Source organism: Ascaphus truei, chromosome 1, assembly GCF_040206685.1.
Source record: "Ascaphus truei isolate aAscTru1 chromosome 1, aAscTru1.hap1, whole genome shotgun sequence".
NCBI lineage: Eukaryota > Metazoa > Chordata > Amphibia > Anura > Ascaphidae > Ascaphus > Ascaphus truei.
The window spans coordinates 410,496,077-410,515,963 of NC_134483.1; the positions used below are offsets into that span (position 1 = coordinate 410,496,077).

A 19,887-nucleotide genomic window follows, 5' to 3' on the forward strand; every position below is an offset into this window, starting at 1 on the left:
CAACGTGGATAATACTAGACACGTGATACATAAAGCTTGGCCCCCTGCAGACGCACTTACCAGAATGCCCTCCTACTGTCTCTGTACGTTCTTCCTACCTACAAGTTAGATTGTAAGCTCTTCGGAGCAGGGACTCCTCTTCCTAAATGTTAGTTTTATGTCTGACGCACTTATTCCCATGATCTGTTATTTGTATTATTTGTTATTTATATGATTGTCACTTGTATTACTTCTGTGAAGCGCTATATAAATGGCGCTATATAAATAAAGACATACATACATACACTTCTGCAGCTAAGCACCCCCTATGTGATTGCTTGAAACATTTGTAATCCAATACAGGAGTCCGTGCTCTATTTCTTGATTGGGATTCTATGTAATGCTGAAGTGTTTTGCTAATCCTTCACAAATTGAGTTTGGTTCAATAGAACCTCGCTTATCAACAGAAGCATATCTGATTTTAATTATTTGTCGACAAAGGCTATAAAGAAAAACATAAAAAGCGTCGTTAACAAACAAACCTGTAAATACACAGCGTATCAAAAATATGTATGTTGGGTGCCAGGCTCGACATAATAAATATACTGTAAGCCAAACGCTATTATCATATCAGTATAGATGTTTAGTTAAGGGAACTCTAACAAGGTTTGGCTAACAAAAAATATAAAACTACTGTACTCTGCTTCCCTTGTAGCCACCCTGCATGTGTAGGTCAGGTAATTGTGGGAAGTTATTAAGGGTGAATTCACAAATGTAATAACCTAACATTTTCAGGAGCATGGATAAGTAGATCTCAAACGCAACAGTGCCACAAATGTACAACATCAAATGTGTAGGCCTTTCTTTCTATGCTGTTATCGTGTATTAGGGAGATATCATTATTTCTTTTTTAATGTTGAGTTTGTGATTGAACACGTTTTCTTTCTCTCTGGCCTCCTAGAGATCGGATGCGCCACTCTGCCATGTATGAACTGTGCCAAGGAATGCAGCAGATTAGCCTGGAGTTTAACCGTTTGCAGCTCACCTTTGAAGAGTACACAATAATGAAAGTGTTGTTGCTGCTAAGCACAGGTAATGTAACTATCCCACAATGCATTATTATTGTCTCATAGTTATGCTATTATCGCTCTTCAGGCCACAATAAACCTGTCAGAAAGCCTTGAACCTTAAATGAGTGTAACATTCCTCTTATTACAGCTTTGGAACTACACCTCTTTGAATGCACAAATACTATTTTTTATATATATATTAATATATATATTTATGTGTGTGTTTATTCACTTAAATACTATAAGCACTGCTGCCTTTGTTAGTATGACCTTAATTGAAATTACAGCTACTTTTTACTGTAGCTTAGAAAATTGAAATTATGTTTTTTTTCTTTCTTCTTCTGGATCAGAAACATGCAACCTAATGAAATAAATGAACAATAATAGTGTATAATTAATGTGAGGCTGTGTCTCGGTAACGTAGCATCTCGGTAGAGTATAATTAAAGAGGACGCCAACCCTTTTGTGGCACTTACATAATAGGCATTTATTGACCTACAGTACTCTTGAACCTCTCAGCATTCCAGGAGCAGGACCAAACGTCTATGACTTCCATTAATAGTGTATACAATAATATGCACTTTGTCATGACATTTTATACGGTTTCTCTCAGTTAACCATCAATGCTCCCCCGTTCAACGTAACACAATGGAAGTCCTTGGAACCATGCAGAATGTAGACGTATTGTTGCATATTTGACTTTAACTTTATTAGTCTGGAAAAGTTCTACTTGAAAGCCGGATGGTGAGAAGCTGGGTAATGGAGGCCACAGGTTTCTATAATACATTCTGCATTTTTTCTGGATTTTGTCTCACACCTAATTTAAAAGATTGTACTAGTAGTAATCAGTAAACAGTTTGAAGGAAATCAGAATAGTGGCCATATTTTCTTAGGCCTTAGAGAAAAGGTTTTTTTACATCAATATTTCTTCAACACAGAAAGCTATTGAATGATTTCACAATGAGGCATGTGACCAGGATGAAAAATGCAACATGTACAAGCTATTTGGTATGCCTGAATTAGAACGCATTTGAACTGTTAAAGGCACACATGCTGCTTGGTCTTCGGGAAGGTCACCCCTGTAAATGCAGTATCCATGTTTGAGGATATGGGTGAATTAATCTGTGTTTCATCAGTCAATGAATCGCTACATTTTGTCTGCAGATGTAGGATGAGGGAGAATGTTTTTTGTTGTTCATAAATCTACAGACTGTAGCTATCCACAGATAGATTTGTATAAACATATCTTCCCTAAGTATCTCTGCAGAACTGTAGCATTTTCATTGAAAGGTGTACTGTATTTGTGCATTTTGGGTAGGATTATTAAATATTTGCGATTTCTATTGTAAACCTCCAGGTCCGACCCTAACATAGACCGAGAAATTAATTTAAACGCTGGTGCAGCCATATAATATATCATTAGTTGTTTTAGTCAGTTGCTGATTTTTTATATACTTACCAAGTCATGGAATTTGGAAGATATCCAGGTAGAAAGTACTGCTGTATTTAAGTCCAACCAGAGATTCTGGGCAGGTCTCCAGAATTTGGTGTTTCATATGAGTTCAGTTTATTTGTAGAGTTTCTATCTATTTTATTTTTAATCTAGCCTCAATGTTGGTGCAATAATTGTCAAATACCGCAGTAAAAATAAAGTAATAGCACTTGAGCACAACAGCAAAGGAATTGCTAGAGCTGAAGATTGGAGTAACACAGGGACACACATCTTGTTTTCTTGGCTACTATTCATCAGAAAATGCGATAGCCTTTGTGTGGATTCCCCTTCTCATTATGTTAGAATGAATGGGATTTTCTACTAGTGTGTGTGTGTTTTTTTTTTTTTAAGGCTTATTTAATGCAGACGTAGCAAACGTTATTCTATTCTAAACTCACACTTTTTATTGTGCGATTTTACCAACGTGAGTTTTAACATGTCCTCCGAAATATACAATACAAACAAATGGAGAAGCCGATTAACAAATTACACGATTTGGGGGATTTTTTGATGCAATAGTTTTAAGGAAAAGGGTGCTACCTCTGTGCTTCTGGGTCTTACCACTGATGTTAATCACAATATTTTACTGTATGTGAATCATGTGAATTCTACAATAGCCCTCCAATTAATTTCTGTAAATTGACCTTTCACAAAAAGAGATTCTGTGTTCCTAAAAGATTTTCCCGTCCATAAATTAAAGGCCATTTACGATATGCCTAAAAAGACATACAAATCTCATTGGAACATTAAAATTGTAGTTTTATTTCTGCCCACTGCGATCCCATTTATTTATGCAAAATAGAGCACCAGGTGGAAGGTGTCACTGAAAGTGTTAAATCAACTTACCGTACTGTAATATCGTGTCTGCAGAGTTAGGTTCAGGTTTCCTGTGCCAAATAGCAAAGTTAAATCAATGTTCAGAGTGTCTTGGTGATGATTGAACTAAACTCTTAAAATTAATATCATGTTGAAAATGTACTTGAACCTTTGTTCAACATTCAGCAGTGTCTTACAACAAAATTGTTCATTACTGAAGGTGCTCGTTTTCTCTTATGGCAACAATCATTTGCTTAGTATTTGCTCTCTTGTCTTTTTAATGCAGTACCTAAGGATGGACTTAAATGCCAAGCTGCATTTGAAGAAATGAGGGTGAATTACATTAAAGAACTGAGGAAAATATTAACGAAGAGTCCACACAACTCTGGACAAAGCTGGCAAAGATATTTCAATTTAACTAAACTTCTAGACTCCATGCATGATGTAAGTATAATTTTTACTGTGTGACTGAGGTAGAAACATATCATGCAGGATGAATAATAACATTAGGATGCAGAATGGGTATGTTTCTAAGGCTGCGGCCCTGCTGCCGCTGAGAGAGCTCATGCTTGAGAGTGGCGACGTCAACAACTCTCCAAGCATGAGCGCGCGGGTGTCCGGCAACTTTTTCTGTAAGCAGGGGGCGTGGCCTAACAGTGACTGGCACTGATTGGCTGAGGAGGTCATGTGACCCTTCAGCGTGCCTCAAACTCAATTTTATCTGTCTCGGCAAGCACCTAGCTCCCGCGAGCGTACGTGCACGAGTATGCGCCGCGTGAGCGTGGCCGGATAGATACAAATTGATTGTGCTAAGCGCCGAGCGCGGTCAACGCAGTGTAGACTCAGCCTAATGCTCAGGAGTTCATGGAAAAGGGATGTACAGTATGGCTGTATAGTTTTTTCCTTGCCATGTGTGCATACATGCGCTATTGCCTTAAAGGTGCAGCAACTTTGCTTGATATAGTGTCATATTCAAACATTATGTATAGAATGTGAGCATTTTGCTTTCAGCACAGGAGTTGTGTGTTTAAGCATAAACGTGTGTCCTGCTATCAATGTACTCATGGCCTGTTAGGTTATTACCCATTTAAACCAATTCTGTAATTTTGTCATCTGCTGCAGTCTGATTTGAATTCACCACAGGCTTTTTCATAAGTAGAACACATGGGTGTCTCAAATGTCTGAACTAATAGGATAAAGCAGAATACATTTTTAAGCCAGTGCTAAAACCCATGCTTTTGCATTCTGGACAAAAACTCTATAGAAAAAAGAACAACACAAGATTAAAATACACTTTGATATACCTAAATCAGATTAATGTAGAAAACAATATTCCTCTAAATACTCTTTACATCTATTTGAATTACCTGGCAAGAGAAATATTAGCCTTGCTAATGGTGCACTATCACTCTCTGTAATAGAATATAGGAGACAGTTTGGGAGACATTTACCAAGAGGAGCTCCAGAATGCATGGTCACGCTTATATCTTATACCTGATATCTTTCTTCATTCCAAATTAAATTGCTGCCTGCTCTGAGAGTAACCCTCTGCAGTTACAGATGATAATTCAATATACTGTATAACTACAGCAAAAGTATGAAGGCACCACCAGTGGCATCACACGTGCATTAAAACCTGGTGATGGAGCAAGTAATGTGGGGAACACATTAACAAATGTATAGACCCACATCAATGGATTATACCGTAAGAAATACTGTGATCAATCTTGAGACATTTGTCAAATACAGTCGGTGGACAGAAATGTTGCTAACAAATTGCCTTACTGTGCCTGTATATTTGGTTATGTTTAACATTAGCTTCAATATATCAGACGTCATTGTGGATGTAACTATTTTGACGGGTCCGTGGCTTAATTTGAATTTATTTGTGCTATGAGAAATATAATTTTACAAAAAAAACCATGCCTGGTTTTACGGGATTTCAAATGTGTATGCACATATGTATTTATATGAATGCTGTGCTCTTCTATTAGCCAAAAAACATGGCTTGAGAATATGAGAATCATTTTAAGAAATGTGTCTCCTAGACCAGGGCTGCGCAAACTGGGGAGCGCGGCGGTTACAGGGGCCCCACGCTTCCCTGAAGGCATTTAAATTAAATGCAGGTGATCAGGCTTCTGTAACTTTACTTACCCTAACTTTCCAGCGTCATACGACACCGGGGGGGACAGGGAGAAGAGGTTGCGCACTCATATCCTAGACCATAAACATAATTTTTCAGCTCTGGCTGGAAACTATCTAAATGAGAGAAAGTTGACACGTTGACACAGTTCAGATTCAGGGATTTGACCATCTCTTGTATCAGGAAATAATTGTATGTAACGTGTTTCCCCCAACCGATAGGAGATTCTGCCATTACAGCGTGTGTGGTGCATGCTACCTGTTGGTAAACAGGAGGGCTGAGTTGTCCACCGATGTTTGTGGGGACCCAGGACAAGCTTGTGGGGTATATACCCGACATAGATCTCTAGTGGTACAACCTCCATCTGCCGCAGGCTCCATGTGTATGGAGGCGATCTCCTACGGTAGAACACAATCCCCTCTCCTTTCCCAGAAAGATTACACACCAGTCAGGAGGTATAATAACTGGAACGGTTTATTCTGTTCAGCTCAATGCAGGCACAGCAGGCCTCTGCCCTATGCAGTCTCTGGTGTTGTATCCAGCTGTAGGATGGTCCCTGGACCTACACTACGGGTCAAGGGCCCCCGCAGCAGTCCTTGCTCTTCCCTGATCCTCGATCAGGGGAAAGGTACACACTCACTCTCCCCCAAGGGGAAGAGGAACAGGGAAGGCCAGTATTCAGGCAACCTGTGTGTGACCTGCATCTCTCAAGTGGGGAGAGGCCCTGACTAAATTTGGGCGGCAATCCCCTTATGAGCGAACTCGGGCCTGGTTCCTCCTCCTACCCTGTCACTCAAGGGCACTGCTTGGAGTGGGAAAAACCCATGATAAGTACTGGCAGGCCTGCTCTTACCAGGACTTGCTGCCAGTGAGGGCAGACTGGTAGCCAAGAACCAGTCCTGTTTACATGTATATATGGTTTAGAGTTTTTCTTTATTTAGGAGCTTTATTTTGTTTCATATGCAAGTGGTGGCTGTAGCCAGGTATAAGATAATGTAAATTTTAAACACATTTTATGAAGAAATTGTAGCACGTCATTGCAGTAATTGGCATAAACTAAAAGCAGTGAAGGGAATATTAGCTGATCAAAGATCAGCTGGAGCGCTGAAGAATAATATTTTTTCTTTCTTTAAGGAATTGGAAGGAAACGGTCTGATATGCTTGATTTGTAATATTTTGACTATGCTACCTGAACTTCTTGCTGTTGAATGCTATGTGTTGCCAAGTTAAATGCATGTGCTGAAACTTCATTTATTTCTAATTGGATTTGTGCTAACCTGTTGTACTACTTCAGTGTTTTCTTTTTCCGAGATTAAAAAATACTCATGTAACCTATACATTGCAAAATAGATAAATGATCTACCTCTGCCTTGATGGTGCAATATGTGGTCACATCATTTGATGTGCAGTTTCGACTGTACTGGAGCTTGTTAGATAGCTGCTGGCATGCACGAATACCTCGGACTCCAGTGTGTTATTTATATTTCATGCAGGCTCACAGGGTAAGACGAGTGCACTTCAGGACATGCCTTAGTGTTACAGCTTGGGGTTGTTTAAAGAACTACATATGGAATTATTTTTCTGATGTATTTTCTGCTGCTTGTTGCCGAGAAGCACAGTGGGAGGCAGAAAACATGATTCCCCTGGTAATATTTGATTTTTTTTAAAAAGCAGGTCTTCCTTATCCCATGCCAGAGTGGGGCATGTAACTATTTGGGGTGAAAGCTACAGTTGTGCTCAACAGCTTAAAACAAACCATCGGTGTTCTTTTCACTGCCTTGGATGGCAATCTTACAAAATTGCTCAATCCTAAAATGTACATTTTGGATTGCATAAAAGAATAGTAGATACACTAGTATCCTGTCAAAGGCAGACAGACAGAGAGGAACATTTTGACTTGCATGGCAGTGTAACAGTGGTGCTGAGGTTCCGTCCACAAGGACTCCCACAAAAGCCAGCTGTTTAGAGCAATGCCCAGTCCAATGAGGCCACAAAAGAAAGGCACCGAGGGCACAGTGTAAAACGAGAATCAGAGTTCTGGGAGCAATGTATGCAAAGGAGTATAAATGAATAATTTAGGTTAGGGCAGCGGTGCTTAACTCCAGTCCAGGCAGCCTAAGGCACATCCCATGTTGAATGGGAGTTAGGTTGTGCTAAAGCTTAGCACCCTTTAGTGATTATGGGCTTTACTAAGCTCCAGCCAACTCTCTGTTAATGAAAGGAGCAACGCGCTCCATCTCTGTCTTTGAAAACAGGGTTTATGCTGCATTGGGCACTTTTTTATTGTTCTTCATTTCACCTTCTCTTCACTACCTGAGGGAAAGAGGCGTTTTCTTGCTTGTTGTTCTCCATATTGTGTGGGTCTAAAGCAGAAGTATGAAGTCATTGAAATTAATTCAGAAGACTGAAAGTCATTATATAAAACGGCCTTTCCTTTTAATACTTGCTGGAAGAACATCAGTTGATCTTCCCTTACAGCACCATTTGTGTGTGGTAAAACCCGTGGATGATCTAATCATATGGAAAATGTTACTAGTTGTGTATCACTAATACAGTGCGGCATGTGATATTGACATTGTGTTTTTCTAGGAAATTTCATCAATGTCCCTTCTTCTCAGAGAAAATATAGCTGAAAGTAACCTCAAGATACAGGTCCACACTGCTTATGCCATGTTATTTCTGTGTGGTGCCCACATTTGCTGCTTTGTAACCATATAACCCACAGATGAAATTCTTCTATTAAGGTTTGCCGATGGGATTGCAAGATTGCATTAGCAATGTCAGCTACAGCATGTCCAGTTTCTGCAGTTATTGTGGGGCTCTGAATATTATTTTATTTGTCCCTATGTGAGCAGTAGTGTTGGACCGGGTTCTACATTTTTTTTAAACCGGGTAACGGGTAGCCGGCTGTCCAATAGGAAAGCTTCTTCTCCTGCTCCGGTCACATGGTCCCAGCTCACAGTGCAGTATGGAGTCCTGCAGCTCCCGCGCGGGCTCCACACTGACCGCTGATGCTGCCCCACCGCCCCGCACCTCTGCTTACCTGTTCAGATGTCCGCGCGGGCTTCCAGCAGGTAAGAAAGAGATACTTTTCAACTACCCTGACATTACCCGGATACCCGGCGCCGGGTCCACTTTCCAGCTGCCGGGTCCGGGTAATTTCCGGGTAGCTGAAAAGCCACCGGGTAGTACCCGGTACCCGGTACATCACTAGTTAGCAGGGCTTTTATCTACCAAATCATCTGATCTAACACAGTGATCCGACTGAGGCTCTTGTACCTTTCTCTAGAATGGTGGAGGGAGTATTCCTCTTCTGTTTCAATCCGTCCATTGGCTGTGTTGGGGCTGTAAAAAACCAGGACAAGGCAAACTGCCCCCAAATCATGTGGTATTTAGTGAATATAGGGAGTTGTTTATTAACCTATTGAGGCACTGTCGTACAGAAACTCCCATTGATCTCAAAGGGAGCTTCTGTGTAATAGTGCTTTGATTAGCACTGTTGCAGTTTAGTGTGTGTGTGTGTGTGTGTGTGTGTGTGTGTGTGTGTGTGTGTGTGTGTGTGTGTGTGTGTGTGTGTGTGTGTGTGTGTGTGTGTGTGTGTGCGCGCGTTTATTGTGCAATATGCACAATGTTCAAACAACCAAACCAAAAAGAGATGCATAGATAGAAAGCAAAACATGCAACATCTTAAAAAAGACAAAACAACAATTCACATTTAAAACAATCTGTTCAATGACAATGTAGGTGACACCGACTGCAAATATCCCATCTGAGGCAATGATACAAGCACTTCTACTACTGTCCTCTTGTTGTACATCTGTTTTTCTTGCAACTGGTGCTCTTTAATTTAAAAAAAAAAAGTTTCCATTTTCAAAAATATATCCAAACAGGTCTTTTTTTTTTTTTTTTTTAATTGTCAATTTTTTTTAAATACAATGGTTCAGAAGAACTGGCAAATATATTTTAGTTTTACACATTACAGTAGTATGTGTCTGAGCACGGTCCATGTTGCAAGTGTTTTCCACACTATAAAAATAATGATGCATCTTACGTGCTCAGATATTGTTTGGAAGAGGGAACAATGGAAGGGAAGAAAGGCGGCATCGCCACAAAGGGAGATCTGTCTCCCTGATGAGATCTCCTTTTAAGGCTTTATTTGTCTGAAGCACGCTGCATTTTATGATCTACAAAAAGACTTAATCTATAGGTCCACCCATGTTCTTAAAAGCATGTATACTTGAATCAGTTTAATAATGAGAGATCAGATATTCCAATATGTTCCCATATTTTTTATGAATGGCGATAACAGGTACAGTATTACAGGATTTCCAAATGTATGTTATCATAAAAAATCAGATCTAGTAACTTTGATTAGTGTAACATTTCTTACTTGAGAAAAGAAAATACCGATATGGGTATTTTCTTTTCTCTTGGACTTTTCTCTCTATGGGTGAGAGACTTACCAGGCTGCAGGGAAAGATTTGTTAGTGTTTCACTGTTTCGCTTGTTTTAGGTGGCGCTGTACTTTTTTTTCTTTCTTTAATATTTCTTGCTTTGCCTTCGCCATTTTATACTGCCATTTAAGCGAAATGAGGGATGGGCAGCAAAACCATTGAACATGATAGGAGTACAAAAGAACAGATCATGTGCTCCTACCAATTTGGGCTAAAATATACTAGTGACATGTTTAGACTTAGAGCCTAAGTCTGTGTGACAAAGGAGTAATTTGGTTGCATCTTTTCATCAAAACATGATTCAAGCCTGCCAACCTCGTCAAGGTAGACCCTGTTTAGCAGGTACCTACACTGAATATATGTCATTTCTTATTGTCCCTTCGTGCGATATGTGAAAGTGCCTGGAAGGGGTTAAATGAAGCATATGCTTTTATGTGGGAGAGAATGGAGGGTGTTGGGGGAGGGGGCAAAGAGAGAGAGAGAATGGAGCGGGGAGATAGAATGGAGGGGGGAGGGAGAGAGGGTGGAGGAGGGAGAGAAGAGAATGGAGAGTGGAGGAGGAAGAGAGAGAATGGCGAGAGGGAAGGGAGAATGAATACTATACCGCATAAATGGGGACACTTTAGAGAATACCATTATAATATTAATTTTTTTAGTGATGTCACCCTAGATATGGCCCGTACTGTTTGTCTCACAAGCAGCTTTTTGCTTTGAGGTGGGGAATTCGAGCTATGTAAAGTGATGCTAAGCCATAGGGCAACTTACGGCTCCAAGAGACACCTCAGTGTCAATTCAAGATGTCTTACTGTGTCTTTATAAGCACTGCTTCGTAAATACAATATGAGCCTATGTCTTTTTGCTGCTAGCTTTCGACCAGTTTTGTTTTTGGCCTCTATGAACTTTAAAAACCGTGATGAATGCTCCGTTTTAAAACAAGAACATTTAAGAAATGCACATGTAGTGTTAAAGATATTCAGCCCTTTAAAAACAAAAATGTCACCTTAGATATCACCTCCTTAATGATTTTCATTAGGCAGAAAAATCATGACTTCAATGAGCAGAAAAGGCAACCAAGTTCTGCCATTTAAAACATACAGTAGAGAACGTCTCGGGAGTCATGTACAGTAGCTTCTGAAAAAAATAAAAAAAATAACAGTTTTTGTAAAGAATATACAAGTGTTTGATATAAAATGCCTTCAAGAAAAAATAGTTCTTTCTTTTTCATTTTTGAAGAGCTGTCTTACTGTTGAGCATTAGAATGGATCTAGACTTGAAGAAATTACTGCTTTTACCCTCGGCGGGTACCTTTTTGAGAAGGCACCTTTTGTACTGTTGTCGTATAAATACAGAGGAAAGATACCAAAATAATACACCATATTACAAACAAATCAATAAAAATCTTGCTCGGCATATTGTGTGTTTACAGAACGCTTGGGTGACTTGTACTTCCTGTTCGTGAGAGAGGTAGATTTCTGATGAGATAACAATTAGTCATGAGTGACTAATGTGGTAAGGCAAGTAGCACTTCATCTGTGTATGGTTTCCTCCTAGCCTTTTATAAAACCTTGCCACATATTCTCATTATGTAAAGCCCGGTGTTCTTGTCTCACTTGTGCTCTAATGACACTGAAGCAAAGTTAATGAATTCTCTCGGAGTAATACTGTAATTTACTACTGCCTATTAAGTCTGTTTCAGAGTTTTACATAGAAACTATAATATACTGTCTGTTTATCAAAGTTGAATCCCACCCATTTTTTTATATAGATGTAAAAAAAATAATTAGGACCAGGGAGCACCCTCCAGATCTATTTTTAACCCTGGGGAATTCCCAGGTCTCAAGATACATACCGGTTTAGTTGGCAATGTCCTTCATGGATGTTCAAAGATGGCACCCGCAGTCATCCTGTAGGAGGCTGCAACGTCATCCCTTGAAGGATGTTGCACTTTCTGTTGGCCTGAAGGACCCTCAAGATTTGGTGACCATTTTGATTTCCCTAAACGGGGAGAAAACAACGTCAAGTAAATGGATACGTTTCTGGGGAACTGGGGAGTCCCCGGGGCTACAAATAGTGTGGTTTAACTTAGAAGAACTTCCCACATCAAATCCAAGTTCTCTTCCATTTTAGAGCAACTAAAATCACATCCTTTCGCTGGAAGCCATATATATCGTTAACATGTATATGTCTGTAGAAAAGGAAAAACAACAAATTATAAATGTTGGTTTTTAGCAGATAACCCAACATATTAATACATTGGCAAAATGATGTCTGTATCAAATATAGTAATTGCCAAGTCTTTTTTTATTTATTATTATTATTATTATTATTAGTTTTATTTTATTTTTTAATCCAGGAAGATCTCTGAAGATTTAAGCAGTCGCCTGACACACCTACATTCTACAGCAAGGGGTACCATTTGGTAGGGTGGGTTTTGGTGGTCACGCTGCTTCTCATCTATGCTTTCTCCTTTGAAGACAGAATAGCACAAAGCTTGCACATACAAAAAATGCTAGAGGGCTGCCTCTGGCTTTACTTTTTATTATTCTCATCACATATGTTGTTATAAAATAATCCAGCGTTTTTGTGTTTTGGAGGAATATTGGTCTAAAAACATTATTTGAGGGGACCCTTTTAAGAAAACTCACCTACTTGTTTCCATTCAAATTAATTCAACAAGTTGCAAGAAAATTAATTCGTTTTATACAACATGTGGCCGGTGGAACCCCACGTTATGTAATCTGCCAACCTAAATTGTAACATCAACCTTTTCACCTATGTACTCTGTTTATGTAACCATAAGTATTTTTGTGGGGAAATCCAGTGAACGACAGGGAAGTGGCTAAATGCTTTTTCCACCACAATTTTCGATTTAGCATCAAATTGTTTATTGTAGTTTAGATAGCATTGGATATTTTTTTGCATGGGGTTTCAACTTCTTTGTCCCTGCAAAAACACCACTGTATGAAACCTTTTAAAAAGGAGACAGACTAAGATATAAGAAAAAGTGACATACTGTCCTTTCTTCCAAAGTTGACTAAGAGGAGTCAGTTCTGCAATGTGGTGAATCTACTAAAAGCAGCATTACTACATTCCCCCCTTTTTTAATTCTTTTTTTATATGTAAAGCATGTGGCAATGTATAATTCTACATACTTGCCTAAGCTGGCAATCGTTTGGTGATCCTGTTATAAATCTGTAAAAATCCTGATTGTGTGACTAACATAATGGCCGCCTTTCAGTTTCAATCAATCCTTTAGTCAGTGTAACTCAGCAGCTACAATGTATCCTGATATTACTTAGGTAACGTTATATATTGTTATAGTTTGCAGCTCAAACTGCTGGAAACATTGGGAACAAATTATCACAAACAGGAAAGTGTTGCAAAGATCTTGCACTGCTTGGTAGGTGGGCATAAGCAGTGGTGCGCAAACTGGGGGAGACTTTTCTGGGCGGTCGCAGCATTTACAGAGGTCCTGCGCTGAGAGCGCGAGGCATCGGTAAACATACTTACCTAGCTCCAGTCACGCGTCCCTATGACAACGCAGCGTCAAATTACGCCCGTTGCCATGGAGACGTGACGTCAAATGATGCCGCGGGTCACATGACGCAACATCGCATGACCCTGCAGCGTCATTTGATGCAAGATTTAAGGGGGGGGGCGACGGAGGAGCAGAGCAGGTACGGGGGGGCGCAGGCGCTGGTAGTTTGCGCACCGCTGGGCTAAAGCATGCTATAGAAATCAAAGGATGCTTTAAAACTCAATAAAAATGGCATTAAGAGTTGAATAAAAAAAAGTATCTAATACTACAGAACTGATTTATTTATAAAAAAAATCCCATAAAATGTCACGTTTTGCTGCTTTAACTTCTCATGTGCAAAAGGGCACTAATGCATTGCTGGTTGTAAATGGGTACTCTGTACACTATTTTTTTTTGGGGGGGGGGGGGAACACTTTCAATTTTGTGAAAGAATAAAGATCTCATATTGCCCCCATTACGAGGAATTCCAGAGATACAGATACAGAAAATGAAAATGTCCTTGAATAATTTATAAATAAATATTCAAGCTGTTATAAAACAATTAGTGACCCATGTTTCATTGCAAACTGGCACCGCAGACCCTGTTTGCATTAAAGTGTAAGTGTTAAGAATAACTAGTGGAATTTTGCTTTTAAACACACGGGCTATGATATCAATTGAAAACCTTCTGTATTACTTATTGCTGTACCTCTGCCAAATTACCAAAATTGTTAATGAAGCTTCTTACTAAAGTCTGACAAATCGGATTATACTACTGAAGACCTGACATTTTGGAACACAGAAAAAGTTAAATAATACTTTTGAGATATTGTAGAACTTCTCCTTTAGCTCCGTGGGACCACAAATCATCTAGAAACACAAAAGGGGCAGAATACATAATCCATACACACTGAGAAACTTCCATTAAAAATGTCTAATTGGTGAACATGTCTCACTAATGTTCAATGCAGTGGCAGAAATGCAAGCAAAACAGCTTGAACCCTTCCGTAACTCTGGTCTTTAACTCGGTTTAACAAGTAGACTGTTTCTTTAACCAGAATCATACAGTATCTCTCACACTCACGCCCACTGTCTGCGCCCCCTGCCCCTGTCTCACACACGTACTCCCTCTCAGAGCTGAAATTGACGGGTTTTGTGGCTGTGCAAGCGCGCCATCTGTCCTGTGGTGGAGCCTCCAGAGTTGTGTGTGTTTGTGTGTGTGTGTGTGTGTGTGTGTGTGTGTGTGTGTGTGTATATATATATATATATATATATATATATATTTACACACATATATATATATATATATATATATATATATATATATATATATATATATAAAAAAAAGTATACATTACCGCATAGCAGCAAAAAGGGAGACAGCACTCAGGTGAATGAAAATAAATGTATTAAATACAGCACATAACTCCAACGTTTCGATCCCACAGGGGGATCTTCCTCAGGGTGGCACCACCCTGAGGAAGATCCCCCTGTGGGATCGAAACGTTGGAGTTATGTGCTGTATTTAATACATTTATTTTCATTCACCTGAGTGCTGTCTCCCTTTTTGCTGCTATGCGGTAATGTATACTTTTATTATTTATATGGGACATGCACCTATTCATTATTGAATTTCTATTGGAGTGCCAGTGATTTTTTATCACATATATATATATATATATATATATATATATATATATATACACACACACACACACACACACACACACACACACACACACACACACACACACACACACACACACACGACCTTGGGCAAGTCACTTTATCTCTCTTTATCTGGGCAGGGACTGTGTCTGTAAAAATAAATCTTATGTGCTCTGTACCCAATGTTGCCAACACTCCGGGTTTGACCCAGAGACTATGGGTTTGGGATTGTTATCCCCGGGCTACAGGTTTTGATGTAAAATCTCCAGGCGAAAGGCTGCAGAGGAGTTGGACCGTTGGCAGGAACAAACATGAAGCTGGGTGGCAGAGCGCGACCCAGAAGTCTCCACTGACTTCTCGTGTGGCATCGCCCCCTGCATACTCACATCAAATAGGCTCTGCGACGTCAAATGGTGTCACGTTGCCATGACAACGGGACATCGCAGCACCATGCAGCGTCAAGATGCGATGACAACGGCACGCGCTGCTGCGTTGCCATGCCAACGTGACGTCTCATGGTGCTGTGATGTCCTGTTGTCATGGCAACTTGACGCTGCATGACACTGTGATATCCTGTCCCGTTGTCATGGCAACGTGACACCATTTGACATCACGGAGCCATTTGACGGGAGCATGCAGGGCGAGATGCCGCAGGAGAAGATAAGACGGTTAAATATAGAAATAAAAAAACGTTTAAAAAAAAGAAACTCTCCGGGTTTCATTGAGCAGAAGGTGGCAACCCTGTGCCGCATAGATTGTAATCTCGTCTGGGCAGGGACTGGGCGCACTATACTGTCATTGTGAAGCGCTTTGAGTCCCATTGGGAGAAAAACGCTATATGAAATAAAGTTATTATTATATACACCATACTCTTAGAATAAAAATACTAATCCGAATATTTTTACTCCCTAGAAAAAAAAAAAATATATACTGTAGCACAATCAGGGTATGTGAGTAATGGCATAAATCAATAAGTTGGAACACGTGCAATTAATATTTTAAGTAAGGATCATGTGGCAAAGAAGATACTTGTCTCTCAACATCAGCATATTAGTCATATGAACGTCATTGTATCAAGTCTCTACAATGAACAAAGCAGTTGGAAACGTATGTGGAGGCAACGTGACATCGCTGTAAAAATTGCTTACAGTATATCAAACATGTATCAATTATGTTGGTTGGTCATGATTACATGAGTAATAGTAATTATGCTTAGTACCATATTACCATGACATGCGAAGAGAGGCTACAGATATTACACTGCATTGCATGATTTCCGTGGGGACTCTGATGAATTGTGTACAGTATATTGTTAAGATCTTTGGACACTTTCTCTATTTTTAATGCCACATCTGCTGGTACAGTCATTGAGAAAGTATCCTTCTGGTACAATAAGAGCAACAAATACAATATTTTCTTCCCTATACACAAGACCAGATTGCTATTGTTTATTTTGGACTTAATATCTTGAAGAAGAGTTCATTATGCCCCCATGTGGTAACATACGCATGTGTTGTGTTTAGTTAACCTTTATTTTGCAGAATAAGCATTTTTACGGTCTTATGCTAGTCTTATTTTGTAACCATAAGGATTGGCTCTCTATCTAAGAGCACATTGTATTGTCTTTTGTGTGTCTCGCTTATTAATATATTAAGCACATTGTTGCATAAATGTTACACAAAATATATTTGGGGGGGAAAGAGGGGAAATCAGAGTACCAGTGCACACACAGCAGCAATTCTGTTCAAATAGCTATTCCTTTATTGCAGTGATTCCCTGTTTTCTTAGTAAGGTTGGTCTGAGATTTTGTAACTTCTGGTATCTGTACCCCTGTAGAAATCGGCTAAATGGATCACTTTTTTACAGGCAACCATACTTTGGCTTGAACAAGTAAACACCATAATAAATAAATGTTAAACTCAAGGTCTGATTTACAGTATATATATCTCTGTATGTGTATAGATCATGTATGTATATACATTTTTAAAACATATGCTCCATATGGTAAAGTAACCAGGGACGGATTTCCCATAGGGGTGAGCAGACTATAGCCAAAAGTGACAATTTTTTTGTGTGTCTCACCTTTTCCGTAGCAGGCTCCCTCCTGTAGCATGGCGACGTCAGATGTTGCTGCGTTGCCAAGAAAACGCGGCGACACATTCTGTCGTGACATCTGTTGCATGACAATGCGGCATCATGTGACACCGCGGTGCCATGACAACGTGACGTTGTATGCTGAGGAGGGCCGTCCCCCAGCCTACAAGTGGCAAAAAGCTAAATCCACCATTGATCACCGTTCCAGTGGCAGCAAAAATAGGCACTTTCAGGCTCAAACTAGTTCGTTTTTAGTATTAAAATTGTTGAAACAAATCTTAAAAGAATCAGTTGAAGCAAAAACAAACCGATTGAGCCTATTTAAAAAGGTAGAAAATCTACACCCCCACAAAAGGATTACCGTTTAGCTTCCTCACTGATGTTGTAGAATTTATTTATACGATTTAAAATACTAAATATTTGGACTAACTTTAGGCCACCATCCTTGTTACACTGTGATAATTTGTATAACAACTCTGTCTTTCTGTTGCATTTCAGCTGGTTAGTGACTTGTTGGAATTCTGCTTCTACACGTTCAGGGAATCCGAGGCACTGAAAGTGGAGTTTCCTGCCATGCTCGTGGAAATAATTAGTGATCAACTACCAAAGGTGGAATCTGGGAATGCCAGGCCTCTGTTCTTTCACAGGAAGTGACTGGAAAAGTCTTACAGGAGAACTTTGCCTTACGTTTCCGCTGATGTTCCATACCCAAGCAGGACCCAAGAAACCACATTTTTAAGCCCTCTATAAAGTTGATCCACTGTTTCGAAGTTCAATGAAAGGAACTTAAAACTGTTTGGGGACTGAAGAGAGACGTATCTGGAACAATGGAAGGCGTGCTCCAAACACACTTGAAAATTACTCCTGCTACTATGGATAAAAAGCCATATCTAGTCAATAACTCTTTCATTTTGATATTTCACATATTGACGTTTTAAATCCACCATGAGATTTCTGTTTTGGTTTGTTTTGAAAGGGGTTCAAGGACAAAGAAGGACTTTTTAAAGATTACTCTTGATTTGTACACAAATCAATACTGTCAATATGGGGCATTAAATATTCTTTTCTTGTACAAAAAAAAAGTTGTATAAAATATTAAGGAACATTTGATGTTGAATAATCACATCCCACTTGTGGCATTTGTTGTCCCATGTTATTAACCATACTGTAGATTAAACATTGGGCTCCTTTAATGTGTGCTGCTCAGAGAACAGCATGAACACTGTGCCCTGAGCCTCCTGTGCACAGTCCAGCATTGCTTTGCCGTGTGACCACGCAGCAAGTTTCCATGCAGCCTAGTGTGTTATATAGACATTTATTTAATGAAAAGGAAAATAACATGTTAAAACAAATGCCCCTGTCTTAATTTATAGTATCTATACAGTATATTGTGCTGGCTTTACAAATAATTTCCCGCAGTCTATGCTGTGCTGTACATTGCTGTATGTATAAAATTGTGAAGGACCTGAATCAAAATATGGACATTTTTGTAAATGAGGGGGAAAAAAAATCTTTAATAACTAAATAGGATGAATGGAAAAGCATAGGAAAGTATTTTTGAAAGAATTATATTTTGACGGAGACTATTTAAGTACTATCTTTGTCTAAATAAGGTAATTTTTTTGTAAAGTGAAATGTTTTGCATGGATAATGAATGTTTACAGTGTATTTAAGAAAGGGAAAGCTGTGCCTTTTTAGCATCATATCTAATTTACCATTTTACAATATTTGTTTGTAAATAGCCTCACTTAATCCCTTTTTTTTTCCAGTTGTATTTAAGCTTTTCTATTTTTCTGTAATAGGAAAAAGGTTTGACTTTTTTTTGTGTGTGTGTTCCGCTTGCAAGTAATATCGGAGCACATTTTAGGAATTCTGCTTCCTGTTTTCTTGTGAATTACACTATTTTATGTTTGCAGGTTGATTTCAGTATCTTTAACATCGCCCACATTGTAGGTTTCTGATTAACAAATGGAGAAGCTTTCCAGAGACATTTACAGCCGAGAAATATACTGAAGGGAAAAGCTTTTTTGGGATCATTAGCTCCCGCTTCTTCTTGAGCTATGGTTTTGTAGGGGGGAATCTCCCTAACCCCCCCCCCCCCCCTCCAGTTGGTGGCACTTCTCTTTTTAGGAATAAGAAAAAGCGAGGTGTGATGAGGCATGCCAAAAATGATCCTTTAGAGTGCACTTTACTTTCTGTATCAAGTGATCTTAATGCCCCAAATATTGTCTTTCAACATGATACGTGTAACTTCGTTTCAATCAATAGTAGGCCTACCAGTTGCCATGACTGATCTGTGGATAGAGTATAGGTAGGCTGGTATACGAGACTTTTTGAGAATGATATGCATTTTGTACAGGATCAGCTCTATATGAAAATAAAATAATAATTTGTTTCTGATGTATGGCATTATCGAATAGTAATTTTGCACTCCTCACCAAACAATGCTTAAAATAAGAGCCTTTCAGATATCTTCTCATACCCCCTTTGCTGCCAGAGAGGCAGCCTGCACTGTAAAGAAGGCAAGAGAAATTGAACATATAGCACCTTGATTGGTTAAGGGAAGTATTGTTCCGCCTGTTAAATTCAGTGCTCAAAATCTTTGCACCAAGTTCCTACTAATGTGAAGAAGTCCAAATTGAACTAATGAATAG

At 39.3% G+C, this 19,887-nt stretch overlaps 1 protein-coding gene across 4 annotated transcripts in view; it reads left to right on the forward strand.

Moving 5' to 3' along the window:
* The window catches only part of NR3C2 (nuclear receptor subfamily 3 group C member 2), a 272,459-nt gene extending 252,826 nt beyond the window's left edge, over positions 1 to 19,633 (forward strand). For all 4 annotated transcript variants that reach the window (XM_075613836.1, XM_075613827.1, XM_075613808.1 and 1 more), the window contains 3 exons: positions 941 to 1,071; positions 3,644 to 3,801; positions 17,732 to 19,633. In XM_075613836.1, coding sequence (XP_075469951.1) covers positions 941 to 1,071; positions 3,644 to 3,801; positions 17,732 to 17,887 — 445 coding nt within the window. In that variant the 3' untranslated portion in view covers positions 17,888 to 19,633. The remainder of the gene's footprint in view (positions 1 to 940; positions 1,072 to 3,643; positions 3,802 to 17,731) is intronic.
* Positions 19,634 to 19,887: the final 254 nt, after the last annotated feature.